The 21,038-nt window shown below is 37.6% G+C and overlaps 1 protein-coding gene across 1 annotated transcript in view; it reads right to left on the bottom strand.

Moving 5' to 3' along the window:
• LOC121736246 overlaps positions 1–17,300 on the bottom strand; it is a gene marked incomplete at its 5' end in the record, with an annotated part of 33,550 nt that extends 16,250 nt beyond the window's left edge. The window contains 2 exons of the mRNA XM_042127330.1: positions 3,187–3,277; positions 17,243–17,300. Coding sequence (XP_041983264.1) covers positions 3,187–3,277; positions 17,243–17,300 — 149 coding nt within the window. The remainder of the gene's footprint in view (positions 1–3,186; positions 3,278–17,242) is intronic.
• Between the last annotated feature and the right edge of the window lie 3,738 nt (positions 17,301–21,038).

The raw sequence follows: 21,038 nt of genomic DNA, 5'->3' as shown, positions 1-21,038 counted from the left end.
GTGTTCATTGCACACATTGCACATAATATGGTAGCGGGGGCCCTGGCATTGGGCCCCCTGACGGTGGGCTCAAGAACATTCTCACAAGTGTAACGGAATTGGCAAGACAACGTATGCCGGATCAGCTAGTATTAGATTTATTAAGCGTCAAAACGCTTGGAGATATTATTAGGACACCCTAAGTCCATTGGCCGCACTTGAGCAAAGACAAATAAAGCGGTATGAGCAGTGAATGCGGCTCGTTTATTTGTTAACGAGCGTGCGGTTCGCCTGATAATCACTGGATCACTTTCTATATTACAATCTATGCTTAATAATATAAAGCTAAAGAGTTTGTTTGTTTGAACGCGATTCATATCCGAAGTACTGAACCGATTTTTGTGTAATTTGGCACAGATAAACAAGTAGGAAGGGCTAAGTAACTTTTTTGCGGGAATCTTGAGTAGCGTGGTTTTAATGAAACGGGCCACCGTCAGCGTAGCCGGTGTATGTATTAGGCATCAAGGGTTTACAAGTTTTAACTTTCATTTCATTTTAAGTAAAAGTTAAAAAAGCTATACAGAAAGATAACATTTTTGATATTATCTTTTAAATATGAAAAATAGTCTGTTTCTCTCGTAGACGTTTTTAATATTTTAATAACATTTCTTCATTAACTATGGCTTGATTTAAGAGTAGGTTAAACTAAACTCTAACAAACCTTACTGTTCGACAGTACATTTTTTACATTTATACGCAATTTATTACGAAAACATAAATAAATCAATATTTAATACAGTTCATGTTATAAATAGTAAATACCTGACTTCCAACAATACATTACATTATAATATGTAACTCATGTTTGTTTAGGCTGTTTCATGATTTAAGTATTTTTTTCATAACATAAATGGGCTAAGAAGAAACACTCAAAATATTAATCTCTTATCCTAAGACTATAAAAGCTTGTTTGTAAGATTTAAAACGATGAAAATAGCACAAATTTAAGAATATTATAAAACTGATCAATAGTACACAATAACAGAAAAAATTACGTAAATTATTTTTTAATAAAAAGTAAAATATTACCTTAAAGAACTCATTTAATCCGAAATATCACTTCTGCGGCAATGCGCGCGCACTACCAGCTGATTGTAAACGCAAACTGAATAGTCGGACAGAATTACTTACTAGGCACAAATTACACCATGTTCTTCACAGGAATTGAACCGAAAAACGAGTTAAAAGTACAATTAAAAAAATATATAAACCAACTACGTAAAAAATAAAAATACAAAATAATATTGAAAAAATTATGCCTTTTACTACAACTAATTTATTGACACCTCATTTGTTACAATAAGTGCAATGAGTCAAGCGTCATTAACATTTTTAGCAATATTTATTTCGAAAACATCTAACACAATTAAGTTACTGTCCTTGTTTATGAAATTTTTGTTGTTTATGAAAAGTTTTCATCGCATCAAGTTTCAAAGACATTATAAAACTTAAAAATTATTAAAAGAGGAGAATTTCACATAAACGCGACGGAGAATAAACCTTAATAATACTATGTAGTAGCTTTATACTTACATGTATGATGTAACGCTATTATAGGTTAAACTATAAAGTTATCCCTGGGTTAAATATTACTTTCAAATATTATAATATAACACAGGATTGACCAACTCGGATTGGCGAAAGTAAGCTTTAATGAGCTATTTTAAAAAAACACTGCACTGGTGGTCCCAGGGCCCGCCGTTGGGCTCATTTCGAACAGAATTTGAAAATGGTATTTATTGTAGTTGACAGAAAGGTCCTTTCAGAGGTAAAATAAATACTGACTGTATACCCATATATTGTTAATAATATAATTGTTTGGCAGCAAAGTCAAGGTAACAATTAAAATTGTTTACAATACAGTCCAAATCACGGTGCGTTACAAAGTGATAATACTTTAGGGTGTGTATGTGTTCCTTGTTGAGAGTTCACTGTGAAAGTAACAGCGCTGAAAGACCAAACATTTTTCACTTTTGTATGGGGAAACTCGTGACGCTCAGGCCCTAGCCCATACAAAAGTGAAAAAAAAATTGGTCTTTCAGCGCTGCTACTTTCACAGTGAACTCTCAACAAGCGAATTTTGGCGTTGCAGGCGTCATCTAGTCAAGTATAAAGTTATATTCTCCTTGCGTGTTTTATTAACATTCATTTGTAACGATTAGAGAATAATATACAAATTGGGCGTTTATTTTTAATAGCATTGCATTTTGACGCACGAAAGCATTTACGTCCAAGCTCAGAAAGATTTAATTTTTTCTTAACTTTACTTTAATGATGATTTTGACTAAAAGCTCCATAATTTTTTATCTGCCAATTTAATTAAAATGATGTAATCATTTTATTGGGAATATTATCCCAGTCCCATAAAATACTTAAAACGTGGTCAACATAATATTTTTGGATTCCTGACTTTTTTAATTTTAAAAATTATAGTTTTGGCTTTTCGTTAACACAATAAATAAATAAAATACTTACCGAGTTATATTCGTATTCTATTTTACTTATGGAAATATGTATAGGTACATACTCCAAATTCCAATACTTACTGATAATATTCAGAGACAGACAGTATAAGAGTATTTTTTTCAAACTTGCCTATTTCTTTAGGGTTATTCAACACGCCTGAGTGTAAATGTATGTGTGTAAGATTACTTTATAACTTGTATGTGTGAGTATGTTTGTTGATCGGTTGTCATGGCAATAGCTGGCGACGGCGCCGCGGAATTTACATAACTATCGTCATTCTAATAGGATATAAAACCTTATGTATTTAAAATAAAGACCATATTTGTGTGTCTCTGTAATCAATTATCTTTTCGTAAGTTATTTCTAATTTTCTAGGTTAGAAATTGGAATGAACATTGAGGCTAAATTCTAGACTTAAGACTTTAAATAGCGACCACTAGGTATGTCCTACAATTTATTAGGCACAGACCATAGTAGAGCCCCAAATCCAAATTCTTGCACCGACCGGCGACCGTTTGTCGCGTGAACCGTACATTTTCTGCAACAAAAAACTACCTTTTTCTCTCAAAGTATCTCCATAACAATCTCCAAAACAATTACATCTATTTCGGTTCAGTCTTTTAAGCGTGAAGAGGTAACAAAATGACACAGGCATAGTATAAGCTCACAGACATTACTTACCACCGCTCCCTTAGGGCTCTCGGCTCGGTCCAGGCCTCCCTTAGCACTTGCAGGGCTTCGCGTAGGGCCGGTGACGCGTGGCGATGACGACCTGCAAACATTTAATTATCCGGCTTTATAACTTGCCCTTTAGTCAAATTGTATACAAGGTGTACTTAGTGATAATATGATAATACAACTAAGTGTTTAATACTAGGGTTTGTATGACGTGTCCCTCAAATATAGAGTTCGTTGACAAATAGCAGCGCTGGAACAGCAATATTTTTCGTGATTTATATGGGCAAGCGCCCGAGAGTCATTCAGAGTCATCACACTTTCTTTAACTTTCGTCTACAATAGTCATTCTTGAATCTTGTGATACAGCCTGGAGACAGACAGTGTGTGTACCATGTAGGTTCGAAGCCCTAAAATGAAACAAACGAACCGGTTACCGGCGCGGCGTGAAATAGCGCTTGCGCTGTGTTTCGCCGAGTGAGTAAGTTTACCGGAGGCCCAATCCCCTACCCTTTTCCCTTCCCTACTCTCTCCTATTTCCTTCCCTACCCTCCCCTATTCCCTTCCCTACCCTCCCCTATTACCCTATACCCTCTTAAAAGGCCGGCAACGCACCTGCAGCTCTTCTGTTGCTGCGAGTGTCCATGGGCGACGGAAGTTTTCCATCGGGTGACCAGTTTGCTCGTTTGCCCTTTTCGTTCATAAAAAAAAGCTTGTTTCTCAAGAAACTTTTGGCAACAATCCTAGAAAGAAAATATCAGATGGAACCTGCACAAAAAACAGTTTTCAATTTCAAATTTTAATAAGCTCAGCTAAAGCACTGCAAACTGAAAGCAAGCAGGGGATTTAAGCTGAAATTGCGTTCGGTGGAGTTTTCAAAGTAACCCAGTTATTATATTAATCATTCCCGCTCTGACCTGGCCGACCTATTTTAAAGGCAATGACCTAGCTTACCTAAGCGCTAGGCTTTTGTTGATTCAGGACTGAATAGAACCTAGATTCCTGAATTAAGTTTTTTAATATTACCCCGTCAACTGTGCTGAAAAATTGTAAAACTATATGTCCTTTCCCACTAAGCATATAATATATTCTGTGACTAAGCGCACTTGTAAGTTACACTTAAAACCAATACTTACTTAGTATTATATTTATGCAAAAGTGTACCTATCTGTCTGTCTGTAATACCATTCACACGTAACCACTGCTCGACGGCATTTTGTCGTTGCGACGTGGTGTGGTTGTGGTACGTGTGGTTTGGCCCTAAGACCAATTTGCTTCTCCTCCTCCTCCAGTCGTGTTCCTCATGTCTGAGGGTCGTGACCTCCCCTTCTATGACCTTCCTTCTACCAATTTGCTAATTTGCTGTAAATTTTTGTCGTATTAGTCTTCGATCAAATATTTCTGAAATATTTGATCGAACCGAATAGTCACTTTTGAAAACGTTACGAGTACTAATAGTAATCTTCAAAGATTATCTCTAGCTAATCTTAATCCAGCCTGTACCATGTATGGCTTCGACCCTCGGTAGTCAGTACAGAATATACAGTGTGTAACAAAACTAAGTGATAATACTTTAGGGTGTGTACGTGTTCCTTGTAGAGAATTCACTGTGAAAGTAGCAGCGCTGAAAGACTTTTTTCACTTTTGTATGGGCAAGGGTTTGAGCGTCATGACTCACGAGTTTCCCCATACAAAAGTGAAAAAAAAATTGGTCTTTCAGCGCTGCTACTTTCACAGTGAACTCTCTATAAGGAACATGTTACATGTACTCACCCTAAAGTATTATCACTTATTTTTGTTACACCCTGTAGAACATAGTTCGTCCGGGTTATAAAATTTACTAGATGTCCCGGTCAACTTCGTATCAATTCCCTCCAAATAGAAACCTTTCCAGGACCTCCATTAATATTTCAAGAATAAAATTACCCACATCGGTTTAGCCGTTCTCGAGTTATAGCAAGACTAAGAAAATTTAAAATTCCCTTTTTATAAAGAAGAAGATAGATTCTTAGTCAGTTTTTGGTTTCTCTTCTAATTTCTTAATCTGTCTGTACAAATATTTAAGTATGTTTATCCGTATTTCGTACAGGATAGAAAAACTCTTCAGAATTAGATGACAACAGATCCTTCCCTCTTCAGGATAAGTTCAGATAAGTAAGAGCCATTTCAGAAACTGCTAAGCCCTAAGGTTTCTGAAACATATTTCCTCTGGCCGTACGTATTCATGGATCTAATTTTATAGTCTTTATAGGGTATTTTGGCAAATGTTCTTGTTTATTCACGTATATTTTACGAGTGTCCCTTAGTCGAAAAGGACATTTCACATTAAATAACTTAGCAGCCTTCGTTGACGGCCCAAGGAAATTAAACCTTATCATTTAAACTGAAGGTCCATAATCCTGTAGCGGTAACCATATTTGAGTCCTGACTCCTGATTGAACCACAAACAAAATTAAACCTTATCCTTGGATTCGAGAGTTCAAATTCATTTAGCGGTAAACTTAAGTAGTGTAGTGAGTCAGAGGTTATTTTAACGTGTCATGGCGCCCAATCAGGGTTGTTGGTGGAAAGTTTTTTATATTACTTTTCTCGTATGAGAAAAATCCATACTAATATTTTAAACGTGCAAGTGTCTGTTTGTCACCTTTTTACGCTTAAACCGTTGAACGGATATAGGTGGATTCTTTTGATTCCGAAAAAATTCAATTGCAATATCTTTATACCAACTTTATACCCTATGGCCTTTACCATAGAGAAATTATTATTTCTTTATTCCTTTGTCTATGCCTATACCCTAGGTCCTTAGTCAAATTAATTAAAGTTCGCATCGCAAATCGCAATTCACAAGTGCCATGTCATGTCGAAGCTCATACATCGCGTATAATTCGTATATAAACAAAAGAAAGAGGTTTTCGAAATTATTTTTGACTGTTTAAAACATTAAAATGGTCTTTTTGACATTGATGATTTTGACATTGTTGATTAAACTTACGAGCCTACTGTCAAAATGCTAGCCCCGCCTACACACAACGCTATCCTCCAATCGTGATACAATGATTCCATGAATCGTGCTCCCGGGAAATGTGCTTTACGCTGCAGTTAATAGTGAACAATATCGCGTAAAAACGGTTCCCGAATTATAGCACGAAAGTAAAGGTCGTAAGTCCTAAAAATGTTTTTGATGATTACTTAAAAATTAAATACAATACTAATATTTCCTTTAGCTATTATTTTATAAAGTGTGTGATTGTAGTAGTGCAAGTTAATTAATGATAGTAACTCAATAAGTGTAACAGATATTTGTGAAAAGCCCAGAAAGATTCATAATTTCGAAAAATAAAACTATCGAGTCAAAATAAGTGAATGTGCTTTCCGTTAGCTAAATATCAGATAAATATACAATGATTAAATAAATATCAACTTCATTTAAGTCAATCGTCTTCCAGGATCGTAATACTTATTAGAAAACACAGCAAAATTTGACAGCCCGCTCTTAATAAAGAAAATGTATAAAGTTTGAGTTTGACTCAAGTTGAGTCAAATTCAAGCTTTATGTACATTTTCTGTCAAACTCTTCATTAAATTAAAATTAAGAAAACGTTAAACGTCTCTAAGTTGGGCCGTTAAACTAAGTATAACTAAAATCATGCCGGCAGCCCTAGGTAGTGAGTTGTGCCCGAGATGGCAGATAGGGGCCTTCACCTGACCTCAGTTCCTCACATGTCTACGGACAGACCGACAGATAATAACTTAATACATATTATTATGCACAGTGCAAGCCAAAATGTAAACGATCTTATGGAAAAGGATATTCTACATTTAACTTTCTTGGGTTTTATTTTAAAATAAACACATCAGAATCGTTCGAGGCTTTGAGAGTAAAAGAGGTAGGTAACAGACAGACAGACAAAAACCACTTCGTATTTGAAGATGTAATTGAATGAAGTGGATAAGTACCTACTATTTAATAACATAAGTGATAAGAGCAATTACTTTTGTTTAGGGTTCCGTACCCAAAGGGTAAAAACGGGACCCTATTACTGAGACTTCGTTGTCTGTCCGTCTGTCTGTCTGTCTCCAGGCTGTAACTCAAGAACCGCTTTATTTATCTTGCGTATGTATCATTATAATGTTAACTAGTATGGATTAAGGGTCCCACAGTCCGCCCGCAGGCTCTGGTCGGCAGGCTGCCTGACCGTCGATACAAAATCGTGACTGGGACTGAAAGACTACAGTAGTCTTTTCCGATTAACGGCCAGACGACGCGACGCGACGACGGCCTGCCGGCGAACTATAAATGTGTGGGGCCCTTTATAAGCATAATATTATTTAATTTATATACAATCCGTTCACAGTCATTTTACTTCTAGTTTTCTTCGAGACTGATCTTACCTCGTCAGCAAGAGTATTGTCATAGGTAACACTTTAGACGCATTCTAAATGAAGAGTACGCAATGCGCCATAATATTCTTTGTTATTTACATAACCTACTAATACTACAGCATAATATAATATTCACATAATATAAATAACGGTTTTTGGCTAACATACAACATCACTACATCCATTTGCTGGGCTGGGTACTAAAAACAAGTATCTCCATATCCCGGGAAAGGACTTACCAGACTTTTTATGTCGGAAAAAATGAACGGTTCCCTCGCAATCAACTAATTCGCGTTCGCTACTTTGACAGCGAAGTTAGAGCTGTCAAAAACGTATGGGATTTGGGATAACGCATCGCTAAGTGTCAAGCATAAAGTTAATATACCTAGCGGAATAGAGAAACAAAGGCCTAAGCAAGAGAGATGTCACTATCAGTAACACTGCGTGGTAAAAAGAGACGTGTGATACATGACAGCAGCACTCTTTTTTTGACGTCCAGTCGGCACGTGCCGTACGTTGACAATTTAATCTCATAGAATTCATGCTTGTGTAAGTGTATACGTACACATATTTTTCACACAGATGAAAACTAATTTTGGTTACGTTTGACAGCTCGAGATTGTTGCTCAATAGAGCAACAATCGCGGAATACCGCTGGGTATATTAACTTTATGGTGTCAAGGCACTTGCGAAGCCTTATGTGATATAATTACATAATATTGTTACGGACTTACGACGTATAGTGCCATCTAGCGTCAAACCAGCGAAACTTATCGGAGGAACACAGACAACATAAATCCCCTACTCGACACTAGTTGGCGTTAGGTGTACGATTACATGAGCGTATTTTCTAGAAACATTCCACACTTGTTTACGCGAACTGGGTACGATCCAGAACTCGTCTCGGCCCATATAAATAGACGCAGGTAGACGAGACAGTCAATCAGTTCAGTTCGAACGATCGTCAAGGCGACTTCGGAGTGAAAACCAGTGAAACCTACGACTTTGCTACGACCTAGGACAGTGATAGTGCTTAGTGTTTTGGACCTAGTGCTTTGTGTTAGACCTAGTGCTAGTGAATAAAGTCTTCAAGAGAGTCAGCAGGTCTTTCTCTCCAAATCCTTCGAACCCTAGCACGTAACAATATGTCTAATCTCATACATTTTGTCTTTTGATAACTAACTTCGCTGTCAAAACTAGCGATGCAACATAATACGCCCGTTTAACTCTGTTGCGCCAAAATCAGTTAATCACCGATAACTAAGGACGGTACTTAATTTTAACGAATGGTTTAACAGCTAACATGTATGTAGTTAAAAAAGTTAGGTAAATATTAATCCTTCGATCGCGGATTCTTGGAAATCTATTGTTATTCTATTGTGTCTCGCTCACCAGTGAGCTTATGGGGCTTGATGGGTTTATATGATGCCCGTTCTTCAACTACTCCAGTCGACCTATCCGTGTCGATGCATGTCAATTTTAAGATGTGGTCCACTTTCTAACCCCTCGCATATCTAGCGTCTAGGTCATCTATAAATAGGTAAATACTTTGATGACATCTTTTCGTGTATTCAAAGAATCTTAAAATATTTTGATGGTATTTGAAGATGTTGAGGATGTGTGCTCTTGGGGGCGCTATTAGGAACTTTCTCTATAGTCATTTCTCCCCTACTAGTACTACCTAAATATTAATTATCTGGCCTGCAGGCGTGGCATGGTCACCATAAAAACACTTTCTTTCTACGGAAGAATAGACAACGTGACAGTTAGACAATGGAAATCCGTCATTTTGTCGATAAAATCTGCCAGTATGTCGATTCTTTCCCATTCTTCTGTTGTGATGCTAGGCCTGCTGGACCGGATACTGGACTAATGAACACTCACACTAAATGTCCTAAGCGAATCAGGAGCTCTACTACAAAGTGCAAAATCCAATGTTTCGGCCGAATGATCGAGGGCAGTTTCCTACTCTCATAGAGAAAATATACACCTTTTAAATTTAGTTTGTTATTAAATTTAGTTTGTTATTATTTTTAGCAATATTCCGCGAAAACAAACTTCCACCTTTAAGTAAATGAGTGAGTGTACGCATAGGCATGCGTACAGCACCTCCCTCCTCCCACACTGCCTATGCGTACACTCGCATGCAAGAACTTGCAAACACCACCACCACACAAGCAATAACAATAACAACGTCCGTTAAGTCAACTTAACGGACGTTGTTCGTAGAGTCCACATCCTGAGGATGCTCCGGTGTTGGGGCGAAACGTGCGTCGAGGTTTTCAACCTGCATGGTGGTGAGGGGCCTTGCACGGATTTGCCAACATTATTGCTTGTGTGGTGGTGGTGTTTGCAAGTTCTTGCATGCGAGTGTACGCATAGGCAGTGTGGGAGGAGGGAGGTGCTGTACGCATGCCTATGCGTACACTCACTCATTTACTTAAAGGTGGAAGTTTGTTTTCGCGGAATATTGCTAAAAATAATAACAAACTAAATTTAAACTATGGATTTCCGCAAAGTAACGCCTGATTCCATTAACTAAATATACACCTACTTCGAAAAACTTTCGATCGAAAGTTCGGGGCCGACCGAAGTTTGTGATGTGCCTCCTTCGATCAAATATTTGATCGAAGCGTGCCTAGAAAGTTTGTCACGTACGATAGACAGGACTCAGGAGTAAGGTCATTTCTTCGATCGGCTTTCGGTCGGATTCAAAGATTTGAATTTTGAACATTTTCGTGGGTCAGTGGAACAGTGGGTCAGGTCGGCCAATCTCTTCGTATAAGGGGCCTTACGGAGATAAATTAAGTTTAAACAGGCCATCACCACCGGAACAACATGGTTAGCGGCCATCTTGGATTGATTAGCAGCTGATGGCAAGAGCTCACATTATGTAATAAAGACAGGCTACTCGCGTTAAGAAAGTAGTGTAAATATGTCCTGGCACAAAATAAAAGGTTATGGCTGCATAGTTATGGCTCTTTATGGATTTTTCAACATTTTTGGAAGTTAATTTTTCATATCCAATATAACGATTAGGGAAAAACAAGGTATCCGCTACAGCCATTCTCAAAGTGTGCTCCGCGAAACGGGAAACCCTAGAGCTCCGCTAAGACCATCTAGATTCTAGGGCTAATTTTCCAAAGTGGGCGATAATGCCCCCTTGTGGGCGCTGAAGGTCTAAAGGGGGGCGGTGTGGAACCCAGAAAAAAAGGGGGGCGTTGTGTAGAGGCTTGGGGGTGATTTATTTCATCTGGATCCATTTTAAATTGAAACAATGGGGGCGCTAAAACATATTTTTTTCTCAAAGTGGGCAGTAGACAAAATTAAGTTTGGGAACCCCTGTTCTAGGGGCTCCGCGAGCGATACAAAAATTATTGTTTGTAGAAATGCCTCCAGAGTCCAGACACAGAGACAATTCATTTAAAGACAAAACATTTTTTGAGGGTTCGTCAAAAATGTCACTTCTTAAAGGGTTCCACCGCCAAAAATGTTTGAGAACCGCAGCTGTTCTAAGACATAAAGGCAAGTATCTAATATAGCCGGCTACCCGCGCGCCGCGTTGGGTTTCCCTCAGTATAATTAATACAACGTGTCTTTGTGACTTACTTCAGCACATGTGGTCTGAATCACCCATCCCGTATTAAAGCATAACTTAAGATTCCTCACTTTAAATGACTCACTAAGGAGATATTATTTTAGAGAATAATATGTTCTGAGCACAGACATAGATCAAGATAGATACCGCAAGTCGCTCCATTTATATGAAAACGAGCGTGCCACTTTTTCCTACCTACTGTGACGTACCGATGATAAGAAACGTGTCCATTATCTTGGCCAACGTTTCATTTTTTAATTTCTACAGCTCAATATGGCACTTTTAGGCATTTAGGCATTTTAAAAATTCCGATTGACGTCCGATTTCGATAGCAGACTAAAGAACAGACTTTTGAAAGACGAGCATTGCTCGTCGTTTGGGATCGCGATATGGCACGCGAAGTACATACACATGCCCATGCGGTATCTATCTGGATCTATGTCTGTGGTTTTGAGCATAAAGTTCAAATTGGCATTACTTGAACGAAGCGATGCGAAACATCCATACTTACTAATATGAAATATCCATATTCCATACTAATATTATAACAGACAGACACACTTTCGCATTTATAAATGCGAAAGGGTGTCTGTCTGTCTGTTACCTCTTCACGTCCAAACCGCTAAACCGATTTTGCTGAAAATTATAGACATAGATTGAGTCCCAGGGAAGGACATAGGATATTGTTTATCCCGGAAAAATGTACAGTTCACGCGCGATAAACGAATTTCGGCGCAAAGGAGTTGTGAGAGTTTTTTTTTTATAAAATACGAAACAAACGAGCAAACGGGTCACTTTATGGAAAGCAACTACCGTCGCCATGGACACTCACAACATCAGAAGAGCTGCAGGTGCGTTGGCGCCCTTTTAAGAGGAAATACGCTCTCTTCTTGTCAAAGATTTTCAGGTCGTATAGGTCCGGAAATACTGCTGGTGACAGTTCGTTCCAGGAGTTTTAGGTACAGTGCGCTGACTGACTGATGATGAGTGACTGTCACTTCACTCATCATCAAGTTTTCCAATGTCAAAAGTGAGCAATCCTGTGCATCGTTATTCGTTACTTTAGTTCCAGTATAATGGCGTATTTTAATAACTTTATCACGGCATTGCTTTTACCGTGGAGTCGACCTTGTCCAGATTTCACGGTGAAGTGTCGATAAGACCGGTAAAATATTAGTGCGGGCGTGACGCGGCTATTTCAAAATTGAAAGTCTGCGAGGATGGATATAATATGTTACTCCCACGCAACTTTTACCACCTTTTACTAAACAGGTTTTGAAGAAACCACCAATATGATGACTGATAAAGCCGTTCCTTGCAAGATAACCCCCTGTTGGCATCGTACATAATACATTTTTCCAAATTATGTCCTTTCCCGAATCTCAAAGTGTCTTACGAATTTGTTGTTTGATAAAAACAGAAAACAAAAGGAAGCGAAGCCAGAATCAGGGCACAGAATTATCTAATTGAACATAAAGCTAAGTACATACTCACATACGGTTTTACTCGATCGAGCAATCACATAGAGTAAAAACCACGGCTCGGGCTTTCGTCCACACATTCAGCATTAAGTAGGTACTCGATAGTTTTACTCCAAATCGAGTAAATGATCGTGTGGACCGCAAAACTCACACGCTTGAGTAAAGTTCGCCGGCTCGCGTCCAGTAATTTCGAAGGTAATTAGTAATTGCTAATTAGATTTATGTAAGTAATTAAGTATTTAATTCCATCGAGCCTTCGAACTGTGAGTTTTGCGGTCCACACGGAAGTTTTTACTCGATTTTTATTTTTTTATTTTTTATGAAACAAGGGGGCAAACGAGCTAACGGGTCACCTGATGAAAAGCAACTTCCGTCGCCCATGGACACTCGCAGCATCAGAAGAGCTGCAGATGCGTTGCCGTCCTTTTAAGAGGGAATAGGGTAATAGGGGAGGGTAGGGATGGGAAGGGAAGGGAATAGGGGAGGGTAGGGAAATGAAATGAAATGAAATATATTTATTGCAAGAATGTAGTGTTATAACATAGGTCTTCAAATTATAAAATACTGTTCCAAACATTCTGCCATCCAGGTGGCGTGCAAAAGTCAAAGTAAACATTACTTATTGAAAGTTAATTTATAGAATTAAATTAAGAATCTATTACAAAACAAAGTCCATAATTATTAATTTAGTATTCAAATATTCATTAGAAGTCAAAATAAGTATTTAAGGTTTTAATAATACTATTTACTTCATATTGGTCTGTCGGTTTTAAAAATATAGTATTCGGGTTATTATTTGTTAAAGTCGAATTAATGTAGTTCCTATCAAAGTCAAATTTATTTTTATTTGTTAATTGTATATAGTAATTGTTAAATGATTCACTAATGTCATTGGGTTCCGATATTTCCTTGTTATCCTTGTTATTATTTATAATTGTATCAATGTCACTCTGTGTATTTATGTCACCTATGTTTTTATTTATAATATCCCATATTGCTTTACATTTGTTTTTTTTTTTGATTATTAATATAATTTTTATTTTGTAATTGTATTGATTTATATATGCATTTTTTCAATATTTTACTATATTTTATGTATTTTTTGTAGTTAAGCTTTTTATTTGCTCGTGAACCTATATATTTCAAGTATAATTTTCTTTTAACAATGCTACATTTTTTGATGCCCTTTGATAACCATGAAGTTTTTGATGGTTTATTAGATTTTTTATAGAAATTTCGGGGAAGCATAGATTATAAAAAAGTACCAATATTTCGTGAAATGCGTTAAAGGCATCATTTAAAGTAGTATGCTCATATACTTCGGCAAAGCTTAACTTAGACATGCAATTACAGTATTTTTTTATATTTTCTTTACTAAAATCGCGTGTTTTTTCTGACCATTTAACAATTTTGAAGGTTTTATTTGTTTCTAAAGTTAGTACTTGAGCAGTCTCATGATCTAATAAACCTAAATAATTATACTTATTTCGGCGCGTTCGTCGGAAGGGAATAGGGTAGGGGATTGGGCCTCCGGTAAACTCACTCACTCGGCGAAACACAGCGCAAGCGCTGTTTGACGCCGGTTTTCTGTGAGAACGTGGTATTTCTCCGGTCGAGCCGGCCCATTCGTGCCGAAGCATGGCTCTCCCACGTATAGATTTGGAGTAAAACTATCGAGTAAATAGCGTATGTGCGTACTTAACATTGTGGTTGAGGCTTGAAATACAATTTTCCGTTATCGGATATATCGCATGCTTTTAATGAACTGACATGATACCGTTCACTCGAGCACTTTTTGTAGCAGTGTTTATTGGCGGTATAAAAATATTTCTATTGTTCTTATATTTTGCAATCGGCCTTTTTGTAATTTTGTTATGATAATCAGCCATTTTCAAAATGTTCTCCGCGGATCCCTAGGGCTCCGCAAACGCCTTGTATATGTTTTGTTGCCGCGAGCGACACATTTGTTTTTATTATAAAAAATAAAAATGCCATGGAACATGCAGCGTGCATTTTCTTTTGGGGGGTCCGTCAAAAACGTAACTTCTTAAAAGGGTACCGCCACCAAAAAAGTTTAAAAACCACTGCGCTACCTCGCGAAGCTGGGAATTGGGATGATCCAGATCTGAAATCGTGCTTACAAGTACTAACATGACGTATTTTCATTTCTGTGGCCATGTTTCGATTTTAAGTTCGGATTTTGCTGAGTGTATAATTTATAATAATATTATTATTTGCCGATAGAGGCGATGTTTCGATGTTTATATGCGTACGGCCGTACGCGTGAATGAGCGGCTAGGCGGCTACTTCATAAATTTTTAGGGTTCCGTACCCAAATGGCAATTTACATCTAACTTTGATGTCGATAATTTAAGGCCGTTCCCAATATTCAATCTATCTCTGGTTTGACATACAACCGATCGCAGCTAACATTGTATTGACATAAAATATTTATTATGTCTCTAATGTCTAATATGAGCTATTCCTATCTCTAGTAGGGCAAAACCAGAGATAGATCAAATATTGAGAACGGCCGTTAGTGATGCAATCACTAATATTACGACAAAGCACTCAAATGTTCGATTCTCGCACACGTCAAGTTTCGATTACGAGAATGAAGACCCAGCGCATATTTTAAATTAAAAATGTGACTTCAATACAAAGCTGTGTTTGTTCTGGCAACGCGCCTGAAAACTTCGTGGTTGATTAATAATATTTATATATTTTTATAAAAAATACTGCTAATGGGAAGTTTTGTGGTGAGAGAAATTATTTCTAGCGTAGAATCCCGATTATTATACGAGCGTACGATTTTCTTATTTATAAATAGGTAGGTCATTTTTAGGGTTTCGTACCCAAAGGGTAGAAATGGGACCCTATTACTAGGACTTCGTTGTCTGTCCGTCTGTCTGTTTGTGTATGTCACCAGGCTGTATCTCAAGAACCCCAACAGCTATCTTCTGAAATTTTTACAGATTGTGTATACTTAACGTGACCATACGTCCCGCTTTCAGGCAGTCTGTCCCCCCACTGAAACTTGAATTTCCTGTGCCAAATAACAGAAATAATTGTCCCAGTAATTAGTGAGAGATATTTTTTTTTATACTTTTTCCCTTTTTATCCGTATTTTCCTCTGTTTCTTCGCTCAGAGAGTCTTGGCGTGATAAAATATAGCCGAAACTCATTTATCGAGGAAGGCTTTAGGCCCTAAAGCCTTCCTCGATAAATGAGCTATCTAACACTGAAGGAATTTTTCAAAACGGACCAGTAGTTTTTACTTTAGAGATTAGCACTTTGAAATACAACGGGGAGGGGGAGGGGGGGGAGGGGGGTCGCGTAATGTGTCGCTCTGACAAAAAAAATAATGGTCACATTATGTATACTGTACTTACTTATATCTGTTGCCGCTATTTAAACAACAATTAATATTAAAAACAAAATAATATTAATATTTATAATATCCCTATATATATACAACAAACGTGATTTTTTTTTGCCTTTTTTTGCTCAATATCAATAATGGCAACTGGTAGGCACTTGAAATTTATATAAACGCCTTAAATATAATATGTGTACTTTAACAATTAATATTTTAAATGAAATAAAAATTTTGGATGGGCTCCCATACAAAAAACACAATTTTTGGCCTATTTTTGCTCTATAACGGTACGTATAACGGAACGTAGCGCGTAGCTTCGTGCGCGAGTCCGACTCGCACTTGGCCGATTTTTATAACGGCATACGTGTAACGTGGGAGAGCCATGCTTCGGCACGAATGGGCCGGCTCGACCGGAGAAATACCACGTTCTCACAGAAAACCGGCGTGAAACAGCGCTTGCGCTGTGTTTCGCCGAGTGAGTGAGTTTACCGGAGGCCCAATCCCCTACCCTATTCCTGTCCCTTCCTTTTGTTTGTCCGTTTCATTAAAAAAAAATGAATAATACCTATGTCAAAATATTCCTTTAAATGACAGCGAAATTCAATAAGTAGTGAAATTATAGGATATCTTGTGCGACTCCTGCCGCGACGAATCTTAATTAAGTACTTAATAGTTAATACTTAATTGTAATTAAATGAAGATTTTGAAATAAGCCCCGATCTGTCAAACTCTTCATTAAATTGACGTTTCAATCAGCATTAACTAATAAATAATAATTAATGTCTCTTGCGACAGTTTGAGTGCGTTAGTAAGGCATGATTCTGGCTTCTGTCGAAGGACTAAGAAAATATAGTCAAAGAGAATAATATAATCACTACGTTTTAAATATAGTGTCCACGAGAACTTGTTTGCAGTGAAACGTCAATGGAAATTATAAAGTAGACAAAACAATTTGAAGTTGATGTGACACAATTCAATTGTTTTCCGATGCAACTTGCGGAGATTGATGCAGATGTTTCATTGATCATTCAACCAATTACCAATTTAAAAACATCATGGAAAACTTGCAGTCCCAATAAACAAACAACAGTTTTATATGGTCCGTTTATAACTCACATATATTTAGAGTTTACCCTACTTTTTCTTCGTTCCGTCAAAATCAATTTGAATATAGAAACACATGAAAAATAGGTCTTATCTTAATATGAAATCGATACTAACTTGTTGCTAGCTGCACAAAACACTTTTGAGATTCGTTTAACGGAATTTTCACAGCGTGTTATTCTCCCTGTGGGATTTTTTACACGGATTATTTATTTTTGCCTCGCTCAACCCAGAGGGCTCTAACGTAGGCACGCGTGCGGCGCGCGCGAGCGGCCGAGATGAACTGAAGTTTGAAATCGGTGTTGCTAGTTATCGTGAAAATATAACCCTTGAAAATAAAGTACAACAGCAGCTGCTGCACTTGGTATGCCGATTGATTCAATTTTGAAAGTAAGAATAAAAGGAGATAAAATCTTTAAGATAAGTTCATGAAATCTGAATGGATTATATGGTTAACAGCTGTTGATGGACAGACTAACTTCAAAAACTTTACAGTCAAAAACTTTTAAGAACAAAACATACATATTATACAGAATTATTTAGGGATAGGAGGGATGGGAAGGGAAAGGAATAGGGGTCGGTAGGGAAGGGATTAGGGTAGGGTATTGGGCCTCCGGTAAACTCACTCACTCGGCGAAACACAGCGCAAGCGCTGTTTCACGCCGGTTTTCTGTGAGAACGTGGTATTTCTCCGGTCGAGCCGACCCATTCGTGCCGAAGCATGGCTCTCCCACGTATAATATTAACAACATTTTAAGTTTTACAATAATTCATTAATTCTTTATGTAGTTAATCCTCCGATCGGAGATTCTTGGGGCTTGAAGGAATAATTTAGATAACTTAGCCTCCTTTATCCTTATCAGGACGAGCGAACTGAGCGCTAGAATATCCCACATGACACATCCTGTACATTTTGTGGGTACTTTACGGAAAATTGTCACGCGTATTGATTTGTGCTTAACATAGAAATTTTTATTTATATGTAGATCATAGATGTGTTATCATCAGTCAGTCAAGATGTGACGATGCGAGCCCTCACAAATCTCGGCGTTTAGCTTCTAAAATATTATAATAAGTTAGGGTTGTCTTACTATAAATAAATCCAAGTAAAGGTATTACAAAATACGCTACGAAGTATAACCCCAATTTGGGAGATACTCCAAACTTGGCAACCCTGGCTACTTGGTCTCGTTGTGAATGAATTCCAAGTCTTTTGAAGTTTGAAATATGATTCCAAGCTTGAATCCTGTCTTCAAGATTTCAAAGAACTGTGAACATTTTAATTAACTTTAACTATGCTTTTATGTAATATTTTTAATTTGGGTAATTAAAGCTTATTTTATATGCTATAATTATCTTGCTGTTATTTTGGTTAAAATTATCGCAATAATTGTCGCGTTGTTGGGCATTGACGTTAAACGTTAGTGTGGCCCGAACATTATGCAGAGAGTTTTATGGTTTTAGCGTAGCGAAGCGTAATAAATAATAATACTATCAATCTACAATTGATTGAAGCCTCCGCAATTTACGCAAAATGTAAATTGCGGAGGCTTCATTTTTCGCCATACAGAACACTGCACAATTCACACGTCAATCATTGCCTTTTTAAATTTTTTGCTTGGAAGCTTGCAGTTTGCACCAATAATATCTATAAAAAATATCAAAATACATACGGTACTACCGAACCTGAAGTTTTTTATCAGTAAAAAACTAGACTTTTTCATACAACCACGGTAAAAATATAATTTTTTACAACCCTGATACAACTGTGACTAGTGAGCAGTGACTACAGCCTTCTCTCTACCCTAATCATTTACTATACTAATTCGTATTTGATAGACTTACCTAGTACCTTAGTCTATGCTAACCTATAGGTCGGATTACAACCTGTAGGCTGTTGGCCCTTCGATCAATACCTTTATTAGTCCACTACGAGCACAGTAGAATCCAGCTACAAAGTACAAGCCTGGCGATCGTCGCAATTCGCTACCTTATTGTATAAGTTTCATGGTCTCAAGATGGTTTTAAGCATGAAGCTAATTCAAGTGTGTTCTTAAAGACTTTAGACCGACGAATAATAAAAACTACTTTAGACTATATTATATGTATTACTTAATATATTAATATTATTGTGCTAATATTATAAACAATGATATTCTTTGAGTTTTTAACAAGAAAGTGTCTGTTTGTCTGTATAAACCTTTTCATGCAAAAACCGCTGAATCGAAAGTCGAAAACCATAATATTTTAGATAACATATTTTGGTATGGATATAATTTAAAAAAGACGGGAAATAAAAGGTAAAAGGGCCTAAGTATAGTCTAAGAGCCCGTCGTAGCCTTAGCACGACCACCAGTAGAAATGCGAAAGTATGGACAAACTGTGGAGATAAACTTAAGAGGAGTCCACACCGTCGTTTTTCCATACAAACGCTGTCCCCTGTTTCCTCCCTGGATAATGCCGGTACAGTTATGATTTTTTTCCTGAATATCTATGGCCACTATTAGCATATCCCTATGTTTTCTTTTTTTTTCATAATTTTATAATTAAAAAAGATAAGAACGTCCAAAAAACCCAAAAAAATGGCAAGATTTTCCTCTGTGTTCAAACACCCAGAAAACAAAACTGGCTAAAATATACAAAAAAAAATAAAACATAGGAACACAGCTCAAGCCTTGCTTTAATTCTTAATGAAAAAAGTACTTAATTCGGTTAAGTTTTGGAGAAGGAATGCGGACAACGAATCGAAGATTTTCTGTTCTTTTATTAGAACTTTTGTCGTGTTGTCTCTATCGCGCTCTGCGGTGGGGGACTTGAGATTGGTGAGAGTTGAGACAGCAATACATTTTCAAATACCTATTTTCAATTTCTCTCGCCCCTGGTGTATCCTCTTAAGGTAGCGTTCCGATCTTTTTTCGTTCCCAAAAATTCAATTAAAATGCCACTTTATGATAGACTTTAATACTAAAAATTCAAATAATATCCTACACTATGACATAATATAGTATAGTCTGTTATAAAGTGGATTTTAATTGAATTTTTGTTGGTCGCGATTGGCCGCGGTAAAGATCGGAACGGCACCTTTAGTTTATGTCCACAGTTTGTCTATACTTTCGCATTTCTACTGGAGGCCGTGCTAGGGCTACAGATGAGGCGTTTTACGCGCGTACCTGATATACTAGAGCAGCCTTTCCCAAAGTGGGCGATAACGCCTGTGGGACCCAGAAAAAAAATGGGGGCGTTGTGTGGAGGCTTGAGGGGTGATTTATTTCATCTAGATACATTTTAATTTTTAAATTAAAACCATGGGGGGCCCTAAAACGTAATTTGTTCTCAAAGTAGGCGGTAGACAAAATAAGTTTGGGAACCCCTACTACTAGAGCTACAATTATATCACGTCCAGATCCCTACGCGCGTTTTCATACTCGCGCGTAAAGCGCTTGCAAAGAGCGGGACTATCGACTCGCCCGTATTAACTGTGCCTGTCATGAGGCGTTTTACGCGCGAAGTCCATACGCGCGTTTCAATTTCTATTGCATCCAGATATACCGCGTTTTACGCGCGTTTTTACTCGAACTTATCACGCTCCAATCAAATACGTCCATTCGCAACGGACTAGCGCGTAGTGCTGGACGCTGCAATAGCTATTAGCTTGACCTCTTCTCCTCAAGCGGTCGGATGCGACCGCGCCAAATGTCAAAAGCTATATGGCAATTGGCACCCAACTTGTATGATCTCGTATTTGATTGGAGCGTGATAACTTCGAGACCATGTTTGTAGCGTAAAAACGCGCGCAAAACGCGGTATTTGGATCAGGGATGTTGCGGATCCCGATTTTTTCACATCCGCGGATTCGAATGCGGATGCGGATTTTTATAGGTTCACATCCGCGGATGCGGATGCGGATGTTTTG

Source organism: Aricia agestis, chromosome 18 (assembly GCF_905147365.1).
Source record: "Aricia agestis chromosome 18, ilAriAges1.1, whole genome shotgun sequence".
Lineage (NCBI taxonomy): Eukaryota > Metazoa > Arthropoda > Insecta > Lepidoptera > Lycaenidae > Aricia > Aricia agestis.
Note: the sequence above shows the minus strand (reverse complement) of the source record. Positions and strands in the feature narration are given on the sequence as shown.